Source organism: Mobula birostris, chromosome 12 (assembly GCF_030028105.1).
Source record: "Mobula birostris isolate sMobBir1 chromosome 12, sMobBir1.hap1, whole genome shotgun sequence".
In the NCBI taxonomy this organism is placed as follows: Eukaryota; Metazoa; Chordata; class Chondrichthyes; order Myliobatiformes; family Myliobatidae; genus Mobula; species Mobula birostris.
The window spans coordinates 16613007-16632262 of record NC_092381.1 but is presented as its reverse complement, the minus strand read 5'-3'; the positions used below and the strand labels follow the sequence as shown (position 1 = coordinate 16632262).

General features: G+C 42.9%; 1 protein-coding gene across 3 annotated transcripts in view; it reads right to left on the bottom strand.

Annotated features, from left to right (window-relative positions):
- LOC140205756 (endophilin-B1-like) overlaps window positions 1-19256 on the bottom strand; it is a 79503-nt gene that overhangs the window by 35477 nt on the left and 24770 nt on the right. For all 3 annotated transcript variants that reach the window (XM_072273362.1, XM_072273363.1, XM_072273364.1), the window contains exons 2-4: window positions 17591-17732; window positions 14882-15010; window positions 5071-5204 (exon numbers count right to left, since the gene is read on the bottom strand). In XM_072273362.1, the coding sequence (XP_072129463.1) occupies window positions 5071-5204; window positions 14882-15010; window positions 17591-17732 (405 nt within the window). The remainder of the gene's footprint in view (window positions 1-5070; window positions 5205-14881; window positions 15011-17590; window positions 17733-19256) is intronic.

Here is a 19256-nt window from a genome sequence, read left to right as displayed (position 1 = left end):
TAGAAATTTGAGAAACAGAACCTCCAGGGTAGTAATCTCTGGAATGCTGCCTGTGCCACATATCAGCGAGGGTAAGAATAGAATGGTTTGACATGTGAATGCGTGACTGAGGAACTGGTGCAGCATGCAGAGGTTCAGATTTATGGAACACTGGGATCTCTTCTAGGGAAGACATGATTTATACAAAAGGGATGGTTACATCTGAACCAGAGGGGTCCAATATCCTTACAGGCAGGTTGGCTAGATTTGTTTGGATGGGTTTTAACTAATTTAGCTGAAGATGAGGTAGCTGATGATAGGGCAAAATTGCAGTCAACAGAATGAGTTGCAACATAAAGAGTGGACAAAAATCAAAAAGAGTGAATACTGGACTGAAGTTGTTACATTTGAATGTGTGCAGTATAAGGAATAAGGTACATGAACTTACAGCACAGTTAGAGATCAGCAAACATGTTGTAGGCATCATTGAATTATGGCTGAAAGAAGATTATAGCTGGGAGCTTAGTGTCCGAGGTTACACATTGTATCTAAAGGACATACAGGAAGGCAGAGCGGGTGGTGTTGCTCTGTTGGTAAAAAATGAAATAAAATCATTAGAAAGAAGTGACACAGGATGTCCTTGTGTTGAATCATTGTGGATAGAGCAAAGGAACTGCTACAGTAAAAAGACCCTGACGGGAGATGTATAAAGACCCCCAAACAGTAGAAGGGATGTGGTTTACAAGTCACAATGGGAGATAGAAAATGCATAGGGTATTTCAATATGTAGGTAGATTGGGAAAATTAGGCTAGTGCTGGATTACAGAAGTGAAAATTTTTAGAATGCCTATGGGGAAGGCTTTTTAAGATCAGCTCGTGCTTGAGCCCACTAGAGGATCAGCTATTCTGGATTGGGTGTTGTGCAATGAGCCAGAATTGATTAGGGAGTTGAAGGTAAAAGATCCCTTAGGGGCAAGTGAACAGAATATGATTAAATTCACCCTGATCTTGACAAGGAGAAGCTATCAGTATTATAGTGGAGTAAAGGGAATTACAGAGGCATGAGAGGGGAGTTGGCCAGATTTGATTGGAAAAGAACATTAGAAGCGATGACAGCAGAGCAGCAAGGACTGAAATTTCTGGAAGCAATTTGGAAGGCGAAGGATATATACATCACAAAGAGGAAGTAGTATTCTAAAGGAAAGTTGACATAATCGTGACCAACAAGAGGAGTCAAAGCCAACAAAGAGAGGACATATAATAGGAGGATTGGGAAGCTTTTAAAAACAAACTGAAGACAACTAAAAACTCATTAACATAAAAATAGAATATGAAATCTAGCCAGCCAATATTAGAGGATACCAAAAGTTTTTTCAGTTACAAAAAGTGTAAAAGGGAGGCGAGAGTGAACCACTGGAAAATGATGCTGCAGAGGTACTAATGGGAGACAACTAAATGGCAGACAAACTGAAGTAGTATTTTTCATCACTGTCTACTGTGGGAGACATTAGCAGTATGGTGGAAGTTCCAAGTGTCAGGGGCATGAAGTGAGTGAAGTTACCATTACTAGGGATACCCTTGAGAAACTGAAAGGTCTGAAGGTAAGTCACCTGGACCAGATGGTGTACACCCCAGAGTTCTGAAAAAGGTGGCTAAAGAGATCATGGAGGCATTAGTAATGATCTTTCAAGAATCACAAGATTCTGGAATGGTTCCGGAAGACTGGAAAATTGCAAATGTCACTCCACTCTTCAAAAAGGGAGAGAGGTAGAAGAAAGGAATCTATTGGCCAGTTAGTCTGACCTCAGTGGTTGGGAAGATGTTGGAGTTGATTGCTAAGAATGTGGTTTCAGAGTAGTTAGTGGCACATGATAAAATAGGCCGTAGTTAGCATGGTTTCCTAAAGTCCTAATCCATTCCATCTTTCCCCAATACTCAGGTCTTCCAGTCCAGCCAACATCCTTCTCTGTAATCTTTCAACCTTATTGAAATTTTCCCTGTAGGTGGATGACCAGAATTTCACACAGTACTCGAAATTAGGCCTCGCCAACATCTTGTACAACTAGAGGACAACATCTCAACTCCTGTACTCACTACTTGATTTATGAAGGGCAATGTGCCTAAAACTCTCTTTACAACTACATCTATCTGCACTATCACTTTCAAGAAATTGTGCACCTATATTTCCAGATCCCCCTGTTCTACTGCACTCAACACCCTTTTGTTCACTGTGGAAAAATTAGGAGGGAAGATTGTCTGACATATCACCGGCAAACAATATTAAGGGAAAATCAAAGGCACTTTATTGTTAAGAGCAAGAGGTTAACCAGGGAAAGAACAGATCCCTTCATGGATCAATGGATAAAGTGTGTGGAGCGAGTTGGATACACTCAGTGGTTTTTTTTATTAGGTACACCTTTTCTTTAATCACATGGCAGCAAATTAAAGCACGACAGTCTCTAAAGCAGGGGTTCCCAACTTTTCTGCATGGATCCTTATCATTAACAGAGGGGGTCCATGGACTCCAGGTTGGAAACCCCTGTTGTGGAGTTTTCAGAGAATGGTGTGAAAATCAAAAAACTTGCAGTGAGCAGCAGTTACGTGGGCATAAATGCCTTGTTAACGGAAGGTCAGAGGGAAATGGCCGGTCTGGTTCAAGCTGACAGGAAGGCAACTCAAATAAAGACATCATGACAGTGGCGTGCAGAAGAGCATCTTGGACTGCACAAGTCAAACCTTGAAATGGATGGGCTGCAGCAGAATACTATGAACATATTCAGTGGCCACTCTTTAGGTACAGAAGGTATCTAATAAAGTTGCCATTGAGCGTAAGTGAATATTCTTCTCCTGTATTCACTATGCAGAAAGACATGGTAGATTCTTGAATGAGGACAAGATATTCCACAGCACGATAACATCAAGAAAGGTGTTTGATACCTTGCAGCATAGAGGTGGATAAATTGCCAAGATCTTAGGCTGCTACAGAAGACAACAGAGGAGATTACTGGGGCGGCTGTGGAGAATTTTAACACCTTCATTTAATATAGATGAGGTTATCAGATAACTGGAGGTTACTAATGTAGTTCAATTATTTAAAGACAGTAAGATAAACTACAGGACATGGAGTAACATCAATGATGAGGAAAATGGACAGGATTTACTTACACTTAAACACACAGATCAATTAGGGATAGTCATAAAAGTAATTCAAGAGAAATTATGTCTTGCTAACCTGATTAAATACTGTGAGGTAACTATGTACATTGATGAGGTTAATGGAGTAGATATTGCCTGAATGTACTTTAAGGTCTCTGAAGGAGATGCAGAGTGGGTTGATCCAAAAGGTTAGAGACCTTGGGCTTCATTGCAAGTTGGAAAATTGTTTCCACAACTGGCTTGTTAATAGAGTGGGAAAGAATGCTGGTGAATTGTTGTTTATTGATTGGACATCCATGACCAGCAGTGTACCACAGGGATCGGTAGTGGACCCCAAATGTTTCCCCAGTACATTAACAACCTAGGTGTAAACATAGGAGGTATGACAAGTCTGCAGAAAATAAACTTAGTGACATTGTAGACAGTGAACAGGATCATCTCAGACGACAGTATGATTGATCAACCAGAAAGCTGAGCAGAGCAATGGCAGATGGAATAAATCTGACAAATAGAAAGTGATGCATTTTGTAAGGTCACACAAGAAAGGCATGTACTCAGTAAATATTCAGGAGTGTTGGCAAACTGAAGGACCGTGGGGTATAAATCCACAGATCCCTGACCGAAAGTAGCAGAGTGAAAAACACACATTTTTCTTCATCAGCAGTGGCAAAGAATGTATCTACAGTGATCTCATGTTATGACTTTGTAAAACATTGTTTTGACCATATCTGGACTATAGTGTGCAGATCTGTTATATGAAGCATGTGATCGTATTGAGAGGATGCAGGTGAGATTCATGTGGATGCTTCCTGAGATGGAATGAACCAGTGGGAAAGAGACATTACTGGGTAGGTTAGATCTGTTTTCCCTGGAACAGAGGAAGTTGAGGAGTGACGTGAAGTGTACTGGTGGATAAATAGGGTGGATAGCAAGAAATGGTCTCCCCGTTTGTGGGAATGTCCAAAACAATAGGCATATGATAATAGGAAAAAAGCTTAGAGGGGATCAGAGGGGAAATATTTTTCCACACAAAATGGTTGAAATCTGGAATGTGTTCCCTGAAAATAGTTGAAATCTAGAATGTGTTCCCTGAGATAGTGGCTTGTAGGTCCACTCACAACATTTAGAAAAGCATTCAGACTAGAACTTGAAATACCATAAGATATAGGGGCAGAATTAGACCATTTGGCCCATCGAGTCTGCCCTGTCATTTCATCATGGCCAAACCATCTCCCTCAGCCCCAATCTCCTGCCTTCTCCTTGTATCCCTTCATGTGCTGACTAATCAAGAATCCTTCAAACCCTTGCCTTAAATATACCCAATGACTTGGCCTCCAGAGCTGCGTATGGCAATGAATTCTACAGATTTACCACTCTCTGGCTAGAAGGCCGTAGATCAAAGAGGTGCATATCAGACTAGTTAAGTACAGACACGAACAAGGTGGGATGAAGGGATGGTTTCTGTGCTGTGTGACTTTATGACTAGGATACCTTGGCCTCAGAAGCTATTTAGTATTACAGTCATCTTGTCTGTAACCTCAAAATCCACCTTCCCATCTATCCATGAAAGCATTTCTCACTCCTTGCTCATCAAGAAACTGTGGGCATTTGCTTTACCTCTGGTATTCAATAAATGGCTCATTCTTCCATAACCAAGAAATGAGAGTTGAAAGTTTTTTTTTAAATTCCCCTTCTCCTGACAAATTCCATTGGAGCAAATTATTAATGTTTTGTTTTGGGTTAGCAACTTGTGAATTCTGAAAGGTTGATTTTCTGTTACACAAACTGCTGTAATGTGAACGTGGCCGGGAAGAGGAGGAACTTCACACCCTCAAGTGAACTTAGATCTCAGGAAGTGATGGACTGAATCCACAGTAAAAACTTTAAGCAGCAATACTACAAGTGAAGAGCCAAGACAAAGTACCTCCAACTTACAGATATTGTTTTGTAGTCTCCTTCCAGAAAGTTCCTCAGAGGTGCCAAAAAGCTAACTGCTGATGTGTGTATTAACTCCCTCTCTGCAGAACCAATTCGATTTTCAGCTTCTCCACATTTAATCAGAGCACTGCCTGTTGGGGAAAAAAGAACAAATTGGAATTACTCCACTCGTTTATAAAAATTATCTTCATGAAGATAAATGAAGTTTAAATGAAGTGAAATGTTTTTCTCTGTTGTGCTAAAAAAAATAAGTAATTTAAGTTGTAATCCTTCAGTTGTACTAACACAGTAGTTTGCCATTCAAAAGTGTTTGCATTCAGTTGCTATTTCAAAAAAAAACATGCTGAGATTCATTTTCCAAAGACAGTGGGACAAAACATTTTAACATGATTAAACATTAAGTTTATTCATATTGTAGCAACTTTTCACTGTAAAGTTATTCCAAATAGATCACTAATAGCTAAAAGTTGACTGCTCAAAGGATAGCTCTGCGCCAGTCATCTTAAATGAGGAGCATTTGATGGTTCTGGGCTTGTACTCTCTGGAGTTTAGAAGAATGGGAGGTGGAATATCAATGAATCCTATCAAATATTCAAGGCCTAGAGTGGATGTGGAGATTTTTCCTATATCTAGGATCAGAGGACACAGCCTCAGAATACAAACTGTGCACCACAGTCACAGGGCGACACTGGATTGCTTGGAGGGAGAGCGGGGACAGTGTCATCACATTTTGCAACAGTTCCGAGGAGACATTGGATTTTGTATAATTAGGCACTTGGCAAAGTTCAATAAAAAGTTACGTTTAAGCAGAGTGGCTAGTGTTGGAGTGGGCAATTAAGGCTGTGGCTCAACGACTTTAGAAAGGAAAAGCTAGACATAAGTAGATTTTTTTTTCATTATTTATTCTTTCTCTTATTGCACATTCAGAGCAGTGAAGATACCAGGCAGGATAGTGGAAACTGCTCGAGGATGTGGAAAGGCAGGGAGACCTCCAGTGACCTTTACGACCACACTTGCAAGAAGTGCATCCAGCTGCAGCTTCTATCTAACAGTGTTAAGGAGTTGAGCTGGAACTCGATGAGCTCCAGATGATCTGGAAGGTTAATGGGTTGACATTTCAGGGAGGTAGTTACACACAAGGTGCAGGACACAGGTGACTGGGTGACCGTCAGGAGGGGTAAAAGGGGGACAGGCAGCCAGTGCGGAGTACCTCTATGATTGTTCCCCTCCAGAATAGGTACACTGCTGGGGGACGAATTGGAGGAGAATGACCTAGCAGAGGAAAGCTACAGCAGTCAGGTCACTGGCACTGAGTCTGGCTCTGTCACTTGGAGGGGAAGTGGGGTGGGATTTGCGGGGGGGGAGGGGGGCTTAGAAAAAATAAAATATAGCAAGAAAAAGTTTATGAACTCTTTGCAATTACCTTTTTTTGCATCAATTACTGAATTTGGTCTGAATTTCATCTGAGTCATAATAATAGACAAATGATTTGCCTAAACTAATAACACTCTAACAATTGTACTACTTCTCATCATTACTGAGTACACCATTTCAACAATCACAGTCTAGATTCAAAAGTAGTATGTGAACCTCCAGGTAACAGCTTCTACAAAAGTTATTGAAGTCAGGTGTTCCAATCAGTGAACTGAGATTGGATGTTTGGGTTGTAGAGGTGCCCTGCCTAATAAAAGTCTGACAGAGCCTATTCTTCTCAAGAAAGATCTGTTTTATGTGCACTATGCCTTAATCAAAACAACTTTCAGAGGATCTTAGAAAAATATAGAAATGCATGAAGCTGGAAAAAGCTATAAAAACATTTTTAAAGACCTGAGTATTCATCAGTTCTCAGTTGGAGAAATTGTCCACAAACGCATCTCCCCCATTTCATGCATATCTGCTCTCACTCCATCCTCCCGCCACCCCACTAGGAATAGGGTTCCCTGGTCCTCACCTACCACCCCACCAGCCTCTGGATCCAACATATTATTCTCTGTAACTTCCGCCTCCTCCAACAGGATCCCACCACTAAACACATCTTTCCCTCCCCCACCCCCGCCTTCCGCAGGGATCGCTCCCTACACGACTCCCTTGTCCATTCGTCCCCCCCATCTCTCCCCACTGATCTCCCTCCTGGCACTTATCCTTGTAAGCAGAACAAGTGCTACACATGCCCGTACACTTCCTCCCTTACCACCATTCAGGGCCCCAGACAGTTCTTCCAGGTGAGGGGACACTTCACCTGTGAGTCGGCTGGGGTGATATACTGCGTCCGGTGCTCCCGATGTCGCCTTCTATATATTGGTGAGACACGACGCAGACAGGGAGACCGCTTTGCTGAACACCTACGCTCTGTCCACCAGAGAAAGCAGGATCTCCCAGTGGCCACACATTTTAATTCCACATCCCATTCCCATTCTGACATGTCTATCCACAGCCTCCTCTACTGTAAAGATGAAGCCACACTCAGGTTGGAGGAACAACACCTTATATTCCGTCTGGGTAGCCTCCAACCTGATGGCATGAACATTGACTTCTCTAACTTCCGCTAATGCCCCACCTCCCCCTCGTACCCCATCCGTTATTTATTTTTATACACACATTCTTTCTCTCACTCTCCTTTTTCTCCCTCTATCCCTCTGACTATACCCCTTGCCCATCCTCTGGGTCCTGCCCCCCCCCCCGTGTCTTTCTTTCTGGGCACCTGCCCCATGATCCTCTCATATCCCCTTTGCCAATCACCTGTCCAGCTCTTGGCTCCATCCCTCCCCCTCCTGTCTTCTCCTATCATTTTGGATCTCTCCCTCCCCCTTTCAAATATCTTACTAACTCTTGCTTCAGTTAGTCCTGACGAAGGGTCTCGGCCTGAAACGCCAACTGTACCTCTTCCTAGAGATGCTGCCTGGCCTGCTGCGTTCACCAGCAAGCAGAGTAGGCATTTGTGTTGTCCAGATGACCCAAGGCCATGTGGACAGCCAATGAGATCGCATCTGCTGACAGGCAAATTGCAGTGGCTCCAGGTCCTTGCTGAGACAGGAATGGATTCTATCCATGACCAATCTTTCAAAGCATTTCCTCACCATAGATGTGAGTGCTACTGGATGATAGTTATTGAGGCAGCTCACTCTGCTATTCTTGGGCACTGGTACAACTGTTGCCCTTTTGTAGCAGGAAGGAACTTCTGGCAGTAGCAATGCATCTGACAAGAGTGGATTGGGGCTGATTAATTTCTGGCAAAGGTATACTTGGTAAGTGGGAGGTCTTCAAAAGTGACATTGAGAGTACAGAGTTTGTATGTTCCTGACAGAATAAAAGGCAAGGATACAGGTTTCCCCCGCCATCCGAAGGTAGAGCGTTCCTATGAAACGGTTCGTAAGCTGAAATGTCGTAAAGCAAAGAAGCAATTACCATTTATTTATATCGGAAAATTTTGTGAGCGTTCGCAGACCCAAAAATAACCTACCAAATCATGCCAAATTACACATAAAACCTAAAATAACAGCAACATACAGTAAAAGAAGGAATGATATGATAAATACACAGCCTATATAAAGTAGAAATACTTTCCCACAATCATTACTGAACTGTTCTCTGGAGTGAAAATCTCACGCAAGCGCCGTCGGCAGAAAATCTCACGCAAGCGCTGTTGGCAAAAACACGTGCAAGCGCTCTCCAGTAACCTTTAAGCTATGAAGCTGCCAAATCATACCAAATAACACCTAAAAATACACAGCCGATATAAAGTAGAAATAATGTATGTACAGTGTAGTATCACTTACGGAAATCGGGACAGCGCCAAGCACACTGATGATAGTGTGTTAGACTGAGTCGGAGTTTGGGTGGTGCAGTGGCCCCCACCCTCCAGGCCGCTGTGTGATTCATTGCCGCAAAGAATGCAGGGGTCCAGTGGTAGCCGGGAGGTACACAGCACATCTTTAAGAAAAAAGCCGAAACAAACATGCTAACTAATTAGGTGCCGCCCGTAATTGTCGGCCCAGATCAGTGCCGATTTCCAATTGCGTCGTCTCTGATCTGGGCCGACAATTACGTGTCGGTGCCACCTAATTAATTAGCATGTTTATTTCGGCTTTTTTCTTCAAAATGTGCTGTGTGCCTCCCGGCTACCTTTGCATTCTCCGCAAATCGGTATCTGTCCGTGGCCTGGGGGTTGGGGTGCTGGGACACCGGGTGTCATCTCATCGCCTGTTTCCATTAGAGTAGACAGCTCATCTTCTCCTATGACTGCCCGCCTCGATGTCAAAGTTCGAGGTTCGTCGTCTGCTGTGGCTGATGTGGAAGGCTTGCTTGACTGCTGAGCCTCGCGTATTTTTTTACCACACTGTTCTTTAGTAAAGACTCAAACCATCCTGCAAATATCCCCTAAACCGACGTACCCTTTCAAAATTAAAGTCGTACTTTATCATTACTCATTCGGTTTCGATTGTTATCCTTTTTTCTTCCAATTGCATCAGCTCTTCATCTGTCAGTTCTTGGTGATGGGATGCCAAAACCTCTTCAACATCATCTTTGTCAACTTCCACAAGCCAAACTCACGTTGTCCTTACTTCCTTCACCACGATCAAAATGCTTAATTATGTCTAGTTCTACCGTAACTGTAACACCCTTACGAGCTCTTCCAGGCTTTTCCGATACCATAGAACTCATCTTGTAAACGGCTGCTCACAGGCTCCTGTTTAAGCAACGCCGGCCAGAATCCGGGGGAGAGCGGCTGCTCGGGGAGCGCTCTTCCATTTATCGCGCACTGATTTTTTATCGTGCGCTAATTTTTTTTTGTAACAGTGAAAACACCTTCTGAAAGCGAAAATAGGGTACTAATGTAGGTCTTTCGTAACAGTGAGGTTTTGTAAAGCAAACGTTCGAAAAGCGGGGGGGACACCTGTAATAGGTTTAGGAAACCTTGGTTTGAGAGATAGTGAAGCCCTGATTAAGGTGGGTAGGGGAGAGGAAGAAAAGGTGCATAGCAGGTGTTAGTAGGCAGGCACAAATGATGTACTTGATGAGTATAGAATAAAGAAAGGAAAGAGGAGGTTTAAAAGACAACATGAGGCTGCTCTTGCAGACAAGGCGAAGGAGAATCCCAAGGGCTTCCACAGATATATGAAAACCAAAAAGACAGCAAGGGACAAAACTGGTGCTCTGGAAGATCAGAGTGATAATCTATGTACGGAGCCAAAAGAGATGGGGGAGACTAACTGGATTTTTTACATCTGTATTTACTCGGGAGACAGACACAGTCTATCGATGTAAGGCAATGCAGCAGCAAGGTCTTGGACCCTATACAGATGACAGGAGGTGGTGCTTGTTGTTTTGAGGCAAATTAGAGTGGATAAATCCCCAGGACCAGACAAGGCAATCCCTTGGAGCCCGAGGGAGCCTTTTGCAGAAATGGCAGGGGCCCCAGCAGAGACATTTAAAGCATTCCTAGCCACAGGTGAGGTACCAGAGGATTTGAGCCTGACATCAGTCATGGGAAAGTTATTGGAAGGTATTCTAAGAGATCAGATATACAAGTATTTGAAGTGATGAGGACTGACTAGGGAAAGTCAAAATGGTGCTGTGCATGGTAAGAATTGTCTAACCAATCTTATAGCGTTTTTTCCAAGGAAGTTACCAGGAATATTAAAAGCAGGGCACTGGATGTTGGCTGCATGGGCTTTAGCAAGGCGCTTTTACAAGGTTCCACATGGATGGGGGCGGGGGGGGAAAGAGAAGAGAGATGGATGGTCAAGAAGGTTCATTCGCTTGTCATTCAAGGTAAGGTAGTAAATAAGACTAGACATTGGCTTCGCGGAAGAAGTCAGAGAGTGGTTGTAGATGGTTGCCCCTTTCCTTGTGACTAGTGGAGTGCCACAAGGATCGGTACTGGGTCGATTGTTGTTTATCATCCATATCAATGATCTGGATAATAAAGTGGTAAACTGGGTCCGCAAATTTGCAGATGACACCAAGATTAGGGGCGTAGTAGACAGTGAGGAAGGCCATCTTGGCTTGCAACAGGATCTGGACCAGCTGGTGAAATGCATTGAAAAACGGCAGTTGGAATTTAATGCAGAAAAGTGTGAGCTGTTGTACTTCGGGAGGACCAACCAAGGTTGGTCTTACAAATTGACCAGTTTGGCACTGCTGTAGAACAGAAGGATCTGGAAATAGATTCAGAATTCTTTGGAAGTGTCATCACAGGTAGATAGGGTCATTACATGTAGATAGGGTCATTAAGACTCGCTGAGCACTGCGTTCCATCTGCCAGAAAAAGCAGCATCTCCCAGTAGCCACCTATTTTACTTCCACTTCCCATTTCCACATGGCAACCCATGGCCTCCTCTCCTTAGCACTCAGATCTGCAGCTGGATCTTCAACTTCCTCACAGACAGGACCCAGGCTGTAAAAATAGGGGACAAGCTCTCCTCTACATTCACTCTGAGCACCGGTGCCCCACAAGGCTGTGTACTCAGCCCCCTGCTGTACTCACTGTACACCCATGATTGTGTAGCCAAGTTTCCATCATACTCAATATATAAGTTTGCTGATGACACCACAATTGTAGGCCGTATCTCGGGTAATAATGAGTTTGAGTACAGAGAGGAAATTAAGAACCTGGTGGCATGGTGCGAAGACAAAAACCTATCTCTCAATGTCAGCAAGACGAAGGAATTGGTTGTTGACTTCAGAAGGAGTAGTGGACCGCACGACCCAATTTACATCGGTGGTGCGCAAGTGGAACAGGTCAAAAGCTGTAAGTTCCTCGGGGTCAATATCACAAATAACCTCACTTGGTCCAAGCAAGCAGAGTTCACTGCCAAGAAGGCCCAGCAGCACCTTGACTTCCTGAGAAAACTAAAGAAATTTGGCCTGTCCCTTAAAACCCTCACTAATTTATATAGATGCACCGTAGAAAGCATTCTTCTAGGGTGCATTACAACCTGGTATGGAAGCTGTCCTGTCCAAGACCAAAAGAAGCTGCAGAAGATCGTGAACACAGCACAGCACATCACACAAACCAATCTTCCATCCTTGGACTCATCTTACACCGCACGCTGTTGGAGCAGTGCTGCCAGGATAATCAAGGGCACAACCCACCCAGCCAACACACTTTACATCCCTCTTCCCACCGGCAGAAGGCTCAGGAGCTTGAAGACTCGTACGGCCAGGTTCGGGAACAGTTTCTTTCCAACTGTGATAAGACTGCTGAACGGATCCCGACCCGGATCTGGGCCGTACCCTCCAAATATCTGGACCTGCCTCTCGGTTTTTTTGCACTACCTTACTTTCCATTTTTCTATTTTCTATTTATGATTTATAATTTAAATTTTTAATATTTACTGATTTTTACTATTTTGAATATTTTTAATATTTAATATTTGTAATCCAGGGAGTGGGAAGCGCAGAACCAAATATCGCTGTGATGATTGTACGTTCTAGTACCAATTGTTTGGCGACAATAAAGGATAAAATACTGCCGCGATAAGGCCCCACTCAGGTTGGAGGAACAACACCTTGTATTCCGTCTGGGTAGTCTCCAACCTGATAGCATGAACATCGACTACTAGAACTTCTGGTAATGGACGCCCCTCCCTCCCTCACCACTCCCTTTTCCCTCTCTCATCTCATCACCTGCCCAGCACCTCCCTCTGGTACTCCTCCCCCTTTCCTTTCTTCCATGGTCTCCTGTCCTCTATCAAATTCCCCCTTCTCCAGCCCTTTATCTCTTTCACCAATGAGTTCCCAGCTCTTTACTTTACCCTTCCCAGTTTCACCCATCACCTACTACCTTGAATTTCTTCCTCCCCTCCTTACTCTGCTTTCTCATCTTTTTTCTCCAGTTCTGATAAAAGGTTTCTGCCCAGTGTCGACTGTTTACTTTTTTTGTTCCCCCCTCCCCCAATAGATGCTGCCTGGAATGCTGAGTTCCTCCAACATTTGATGTGTATTTTTTTGGATTTCTAGCGTCTACATATTTTCTTGTTTGTGGATAAGGACTAACTGGTCAGGAGGAATGGAATACAGGGGTATAAATACCAAACTAGACATGCCCAGGCATCATCCTTGGAGAAGATGGCAGAGTTCATCATCGAAACATCAATTAGAATCAATACCTATACCTGTCTGGAAGCCAGAGGTGAGTTTATTCATCATATATGCCATGAACTACTAGATCCTTTTTCAGGTTAGGACTTTATTCCCTAGAATGTAGAATATTGAGGGGAGATTTGATAGAGGTATACAAAATTGTGAGGAGGTATAGACGGGGTAAATGCAAGATGGCTTCGTCCCACCGAGGTTGGGTGGGTCTACAACTAGACGCCATGGGTTAAGGGTGAAAGGTGAAATGTTTAAGGGGAGTATCTTCACTCAGAGTGGTAATGGTGTGGAACGAGCTGTCAATGCCAGTTGCGAATGCGCGTAAATCCGGAGTCAATTTTAACATTTAAGAGAAAGTTGGATAGGCACATGGATGGAAGGGTTATGGAGTTCTATGGTCCAGGTGCAGGTCATTGGGACTAGGCAGATTAATGGTTTCTAATCACAAGAGAAAATCTGCAGATGCTGGAAATCCAAGCGACATATCCAAAAAGCCGGAGGAACTCAGCAAGCCAGGTGGCGTCTATGGAAAAGTGTATAGTTGCAGAGATCCTTCATCAGGCACAGACTAGATGGGCTGAAGGACCTGTTTTTACATTCAGTGTTCTATGACTCAATGACAAGGATGTCCCCTGAGAACAGTAATGAGGAGGGATTTCTTTAGCCAGAGGGTGATGAGTCTGCGGCATTCTTTGCTCTACATGGCTGTGGAAGCCAAGTTATTGGGTCTACTTAAAGCAGAGGTTGATAGCTTATTGTTAGTCCGGGCATCAAAGGTTAAGGGAGAAAGCAGGAGAATAGAGTTGAGAGGCTTAATAAAACTCCGGTTCGGCCACACTTGGAGTACTGTGTCCAGTTCTGGTCGCCTCACTATAGGAAGGATGTGGAAGTATTGGAAAGGGTACAGAGGAGATTTACCAGGATGCTGCCTGGTTTAGAGAGTATGCATTATGATCAGAGATTAAGGGAGCTAGGGCTTTACGCTTTGGAGAGAAGGAGGATAAGAGGAGGTATACAAGATATTAAGAGGAATAGATAGAGTGGATAGCCAGAGCCTCTTCCCCAAGGCACCACTGCTCAATACAAGAGGACATGGCTTTAAAGTAAGGGGTGGGAAGTTCAAGGGGGATATTAGAGGAAGGTTTTTTACTCAGAGAGTGGTTGGTGCGTGGAATGCACTGCCTGAGTCAGTGGTGGAGGCAGATACACTAGTGAAATTAGGAGACTACTAGACAGGTATATGGAGAAATTTAAGATAGGGGGTTATATGGGAGGCAGGGTTTGAGGGTGGGCACAACATTGTGGGCCGAAGGGCCTGTACTGTGCTGTACTATTCTAAGTTCTATGTAAATCAGTAGAGATGGAATAGCAGAGCAGACGATGCACCAATGGCCTAATTCTGCTCTTATGTCTTATGGTGTTAAATAATTACCAAATCTAATCAAATTTTTCTACTCTGATCATAAGATAACTCTAGTAAGTGGGGGAAAAAAGTAGAAGTTATTCAGGATAAAGGCTACTGTTTAAAATTGCAGAGCAGCCCATTCGTTAAAATATAAAACTGGAAGCTATTCAGTCTATCATGCCTCGGGAACATTGTAAAATTATGGCCAGTCAACCTTCATATGTTTAGAATCCTCAATAAAATAAATAGTATTTAGCTCTACTCAGTACAGGAAGTTAATTTTAGAAAATGCCTTATTCTGCTTACCATATGCAGTTCCAGGACCAAAATCATTTCCAGCATCAAGCATATACTGCCCTAATTGTTCAAAATTATTCATTCGCGACGGTGCTTTGCGATCCAGTTTTTCATAAACGAATTCTTCTATTCTGGTATCTATAGATGAAAATAATGAATCAAATAAAATCAGGTTTATTTATTGGACATGCATGGTTGCATCACAAGACAGTAAATGAAGATGAATTTTCTGTAATAATACAGTAGTGCCAAAGTCCTTTATATCTATATTGACCTACATCTTATATTTTATATTATATACACACATACATATATACACACTTTTGCATAATACAGTAATTTTTGTTTTTGCACTATACTGCTGCTATAGCAAAAAAACAAATTTGATGACATATGGGAGTGATAATAAATCCTATATGGGTCTCTACTGAGGACTGAGAGTGGGAAGGGGACAAGGAGAAGGGAATCATGGTTGGGAAAAGGGGACGGGAGAGGGGAGGGAGCACCAGAAAGACGTTCTTTTATTATCAATAATAATTGTTTGGAATCCCACGATTCTGTTTGGTGTCTCAGTGCTGGGTGTGTCTGCATACATGCCACTATCGCCACCCCCCACACCAGTCCCTGGCATCCCTTGTCTGCCACTTATTCCACAACCCTCCCAGGGCCCTCCACCCTCACCATTCCCAACATCTTGTGCTCCTGTCAGATTTACAAACTTGCTTTCTCCTCTACATTGACCAAAACAGTAATGTGCAAAAGTTTTAGGCTTATGTGCCAAATACCTTAGCACAGCACTGTACATAAACAATACAAACATCCAAGTTATATTTTAATGTACATGCCTATGCCAGAATTTTGGTCATTCAGTTAAATATTTTACCAGGATGATGCCTACATTACAGAGCATGTCCTATGAAGTTAGGTTGAGTGAGCTTTTCTCTTTGTAGAGAAAGAGGATAAAAGAATCAGGTTTAAAATCACTGGCATACACCATGCCGTGAAATACAGTATGCCATTGGAAAGTAATCAAAAAACTAAATTACTATATATGTACATTTAAAAAAGTATAGAAAGTGAACAAAGGGAAAAAAAAACAGATTGTTGATTGTCCATTCAGAAATCTGATGGCAATGGGGAATAAGCAGTTCCTAAAATGTTGACTTGATAGAGGTGTACAAGACAAGAGATAGAATTGACAAGCAGAGACTCCCCCCACCAAGATGGAAATGGCCAATACGAGCATAACTGAACACTCTTCACCTGTAACATTTAAAAAGAGCATGGAGGGAGGAATATGCTGATTATCTACAGCATGTACTGTAGGTATTAAGTAGATGGATCTGTTAGATATCTGCCCTTGTGCATTTGAAGACAAGTCCTCAGGGGCAGGTGAAATTTAAACCAGAGTACTATGGGAAATTGAGGAAAAGATTATTGGAGCCCCAACAGATTTTCGCATCTTTGCTAGTCACAGGTAAAGTGCCAGAAGACTGGAGGATGCCCACTTTTTTTTTTAATAAGAAAGACAAGAAATAGGGATAAGCCAGGTAGCTACAACTATAGGCCAGGGAGTCAAACATCAGTGGCAAGAAAATCAACTCTCTTGTGTGGAAAGGCAAGGAATTATTAATGTTAGTGAGTATGACTTTGTGAGTTTTAGGGAGAAGTGGTGGAAACTATGTATCAAGAATTTGATTTTTTTGTGTGAAGGAGATGTTACCTAAAAGCAGTCAATGAGGTTTTCATGATAGGTTGGGTCCAGAAGGGCAAGGAACATGGGATCCAGGATGAACTAGCTAACTGGATTCAAAATTCATGGCCGGCTTGGCAAAGGGAAGCGGTGGATAGATGTTTCCTGACAGAAGTCTCTGATGAGTGATGCACCAAATGGGTCCATTGTTCTTTGTGAAGCAACTTGTATATGAATGTAGGAAGAATGATTAGTAGGGCTGTAGATTACAGGAAAGTTTGTTGCATTGTGGATAAAGGTTGGTTGTCCAATATTCCACCAGGATATAGATCAAATGGAAAGCTGGACAAGGACTGGCGGTTGGAATTTAATCCCAGCAAGTGTGGGAAATCATGCAGACATAGGACATACAGTAAATAGTTCCCCAAAAGTGGCAATACAGGATAATAGGGTGGTGTAGGAGGCAAGGCAAGTATGCCATAGAAGTCAGGACAACAAGAGTTGCAGTACTATGTTACAATTATACAGAACTCTTTTAGTCAACATGGGGTAGCCTTTGCATCTCTTGATGTCACACTATAGGAAGAATGTGAATGGATGAGAGAGAATGCAGAAAAGAATCACCAGAATGCTACTTGGATTGGAGGATTGTAGTTGTGGGAAGAGTATGGATAGGCTGTGCTTTGCTTCTCTGGGGCAAAGGAACTGAGTGGTGATCTGAAAGAAGTTTCTAAAATTATGAGAGACATAGATATTGTATGATAGTCAGAATCTATAGAAATGTTAAATACAACTAGACAGTTTTAAAATGACAGGGGAAAGTTTAAAAGTAAAGCGCGTTAAGTTTATGCACTGTATTCCTTTCAATTACAACATCCAGTTTAGATCAGTTGCAATGAAAGGTCCCCTTTCTATATTGCAACTTCCAAGCACCTCGTGAACTGCAATCAAACTTGATTTTAATTCAATTTGTTACTTTTTGTCTCTTTAAGAAAACAGCATAGTATGAATTTTTTTTTTTTTACTTGGGTTTGGCTGCAATAATACTTCTGTCTGCTTCATTATTTTTTCTGTCCATATTTTTGTAGTTTCTGCTTTGCTCAGAAGATTCTCCAGCTGGGCATCCAACTCCGTCTTCTCTGCTTGACCAAACTTCTCCTCTGTAAACTTAAGCAAACCAAAGAGATGAAAATTAAAAATTGCAGACTCTGATTTTCAAAACAAAACAGAAAAGGCACCTTCTCTAACGAATAAGGCTTCCGGACTAAAAGATTAGAAAGTAACGATATAGGGTAAAGGATAGGATTCGAGGATCAGGAAGTAAGGCGGTGTTTAGAGAATTGAGTAGGTTAATTGGTTCAAGCCCAGTGACAGAGAAAGTAGAGCAAAGGTCAAGGGATTACCCCAAGGAGCTGGCTGTAGCTACCGGGCCTTCCCGCAATGCAGTGGGTCAGAGAGAATGCTTTGAAGATGAAGAGCACAGCAGCATTACTCTCAAAAGAGTGTGGCAAAGAACGGACTTGACATATTCAAACCTTATTTCCCTCCCACAGTCCTAAGTGACTAAAAATAAAAAATGACGATCGTGTTTCGTTTGCAGTTTTAAGTCACAAAGTTAACAACATGGAAATAGGCCCATCAGCCCAACTCGTCCACACCAACTAAATTGCCTACTTGAGCAAGCTCCACTTGCCCAAGACTGGTCTACATCGCTCGACCTTTGCTATCTATACATGTACCCATCTAAATATCCTTCAAGTGGTGTAATTGTACTGAATTTAACTGCTTGATCTGACACCTCATTACATGTGCCACTTCAAATCTTCCACCTCTCATCATAATCCCATGATTTCTAGTTTTAGTTTCCCTACCCTGGGGGAAAAACTTAACTAAGCCCCTCAAGATTTTATATACCCCCTTCAGGAACAAAAGTTGTACCTAAACACAAGGAAATCTGCAGATGCTGGAATTTTAAGCAACACACATAAAAGTTGCTGGTGAACACAGCAGGCCAGGCAGCATCTCTAGGAAGAGGTACAGTTGACGTTTCAGGCCGAGACCCTTCGTCAGGACTAACTGAAAGAAGAGCTAGTAAGAGATTTGAAAGTGGGAGGGGGAGGGGGAGATCTGAAATGATAGGGGAAGACAGGAGGGACAGGAGGGTCTATCCACAGCCTCCTCTACTGTAAAGATGAAGCCACACTCAGGTTGGAGGAACAACACTTTATATTCCCTCTGGGTAGCTTCCAACCTGATGGCATGAACATTGACTTCTCAAACTTCCGCTAATGCCCCACCTCCCCCTCGTACCCCATCCGTTATTTATTCATTTATATACACACATTCTTTTCCTCTCTCTCTCTCCTTTTTCTCCCTCTGTCCCTCTCACTATACCCCTTGCCCATCCTCTGGGCTTTTTTCCCCCCTCCCCCTTTTCTTTTTCCTTAGGCCTCCTGTCCCATGATCCTCTCATATCCCTTTTGCCAATCAACTGTCCAGCTCTTGGCTCCATCCCTCCCCCTCCTGTCTTCTCCTATCATTTCAGATCTCCCCCTCCCCTTCTCAAATCTCTTACTAGCTCTTCTTTCAGTTAGTCCTGACGAAGGGTCTCGGCCCGAAACGTCGACTGTACCTCTTCCTAGAGATGCTGCCTGGCCTGCTGCGTTCACCAGCAACTTTTATGTGAAAAGC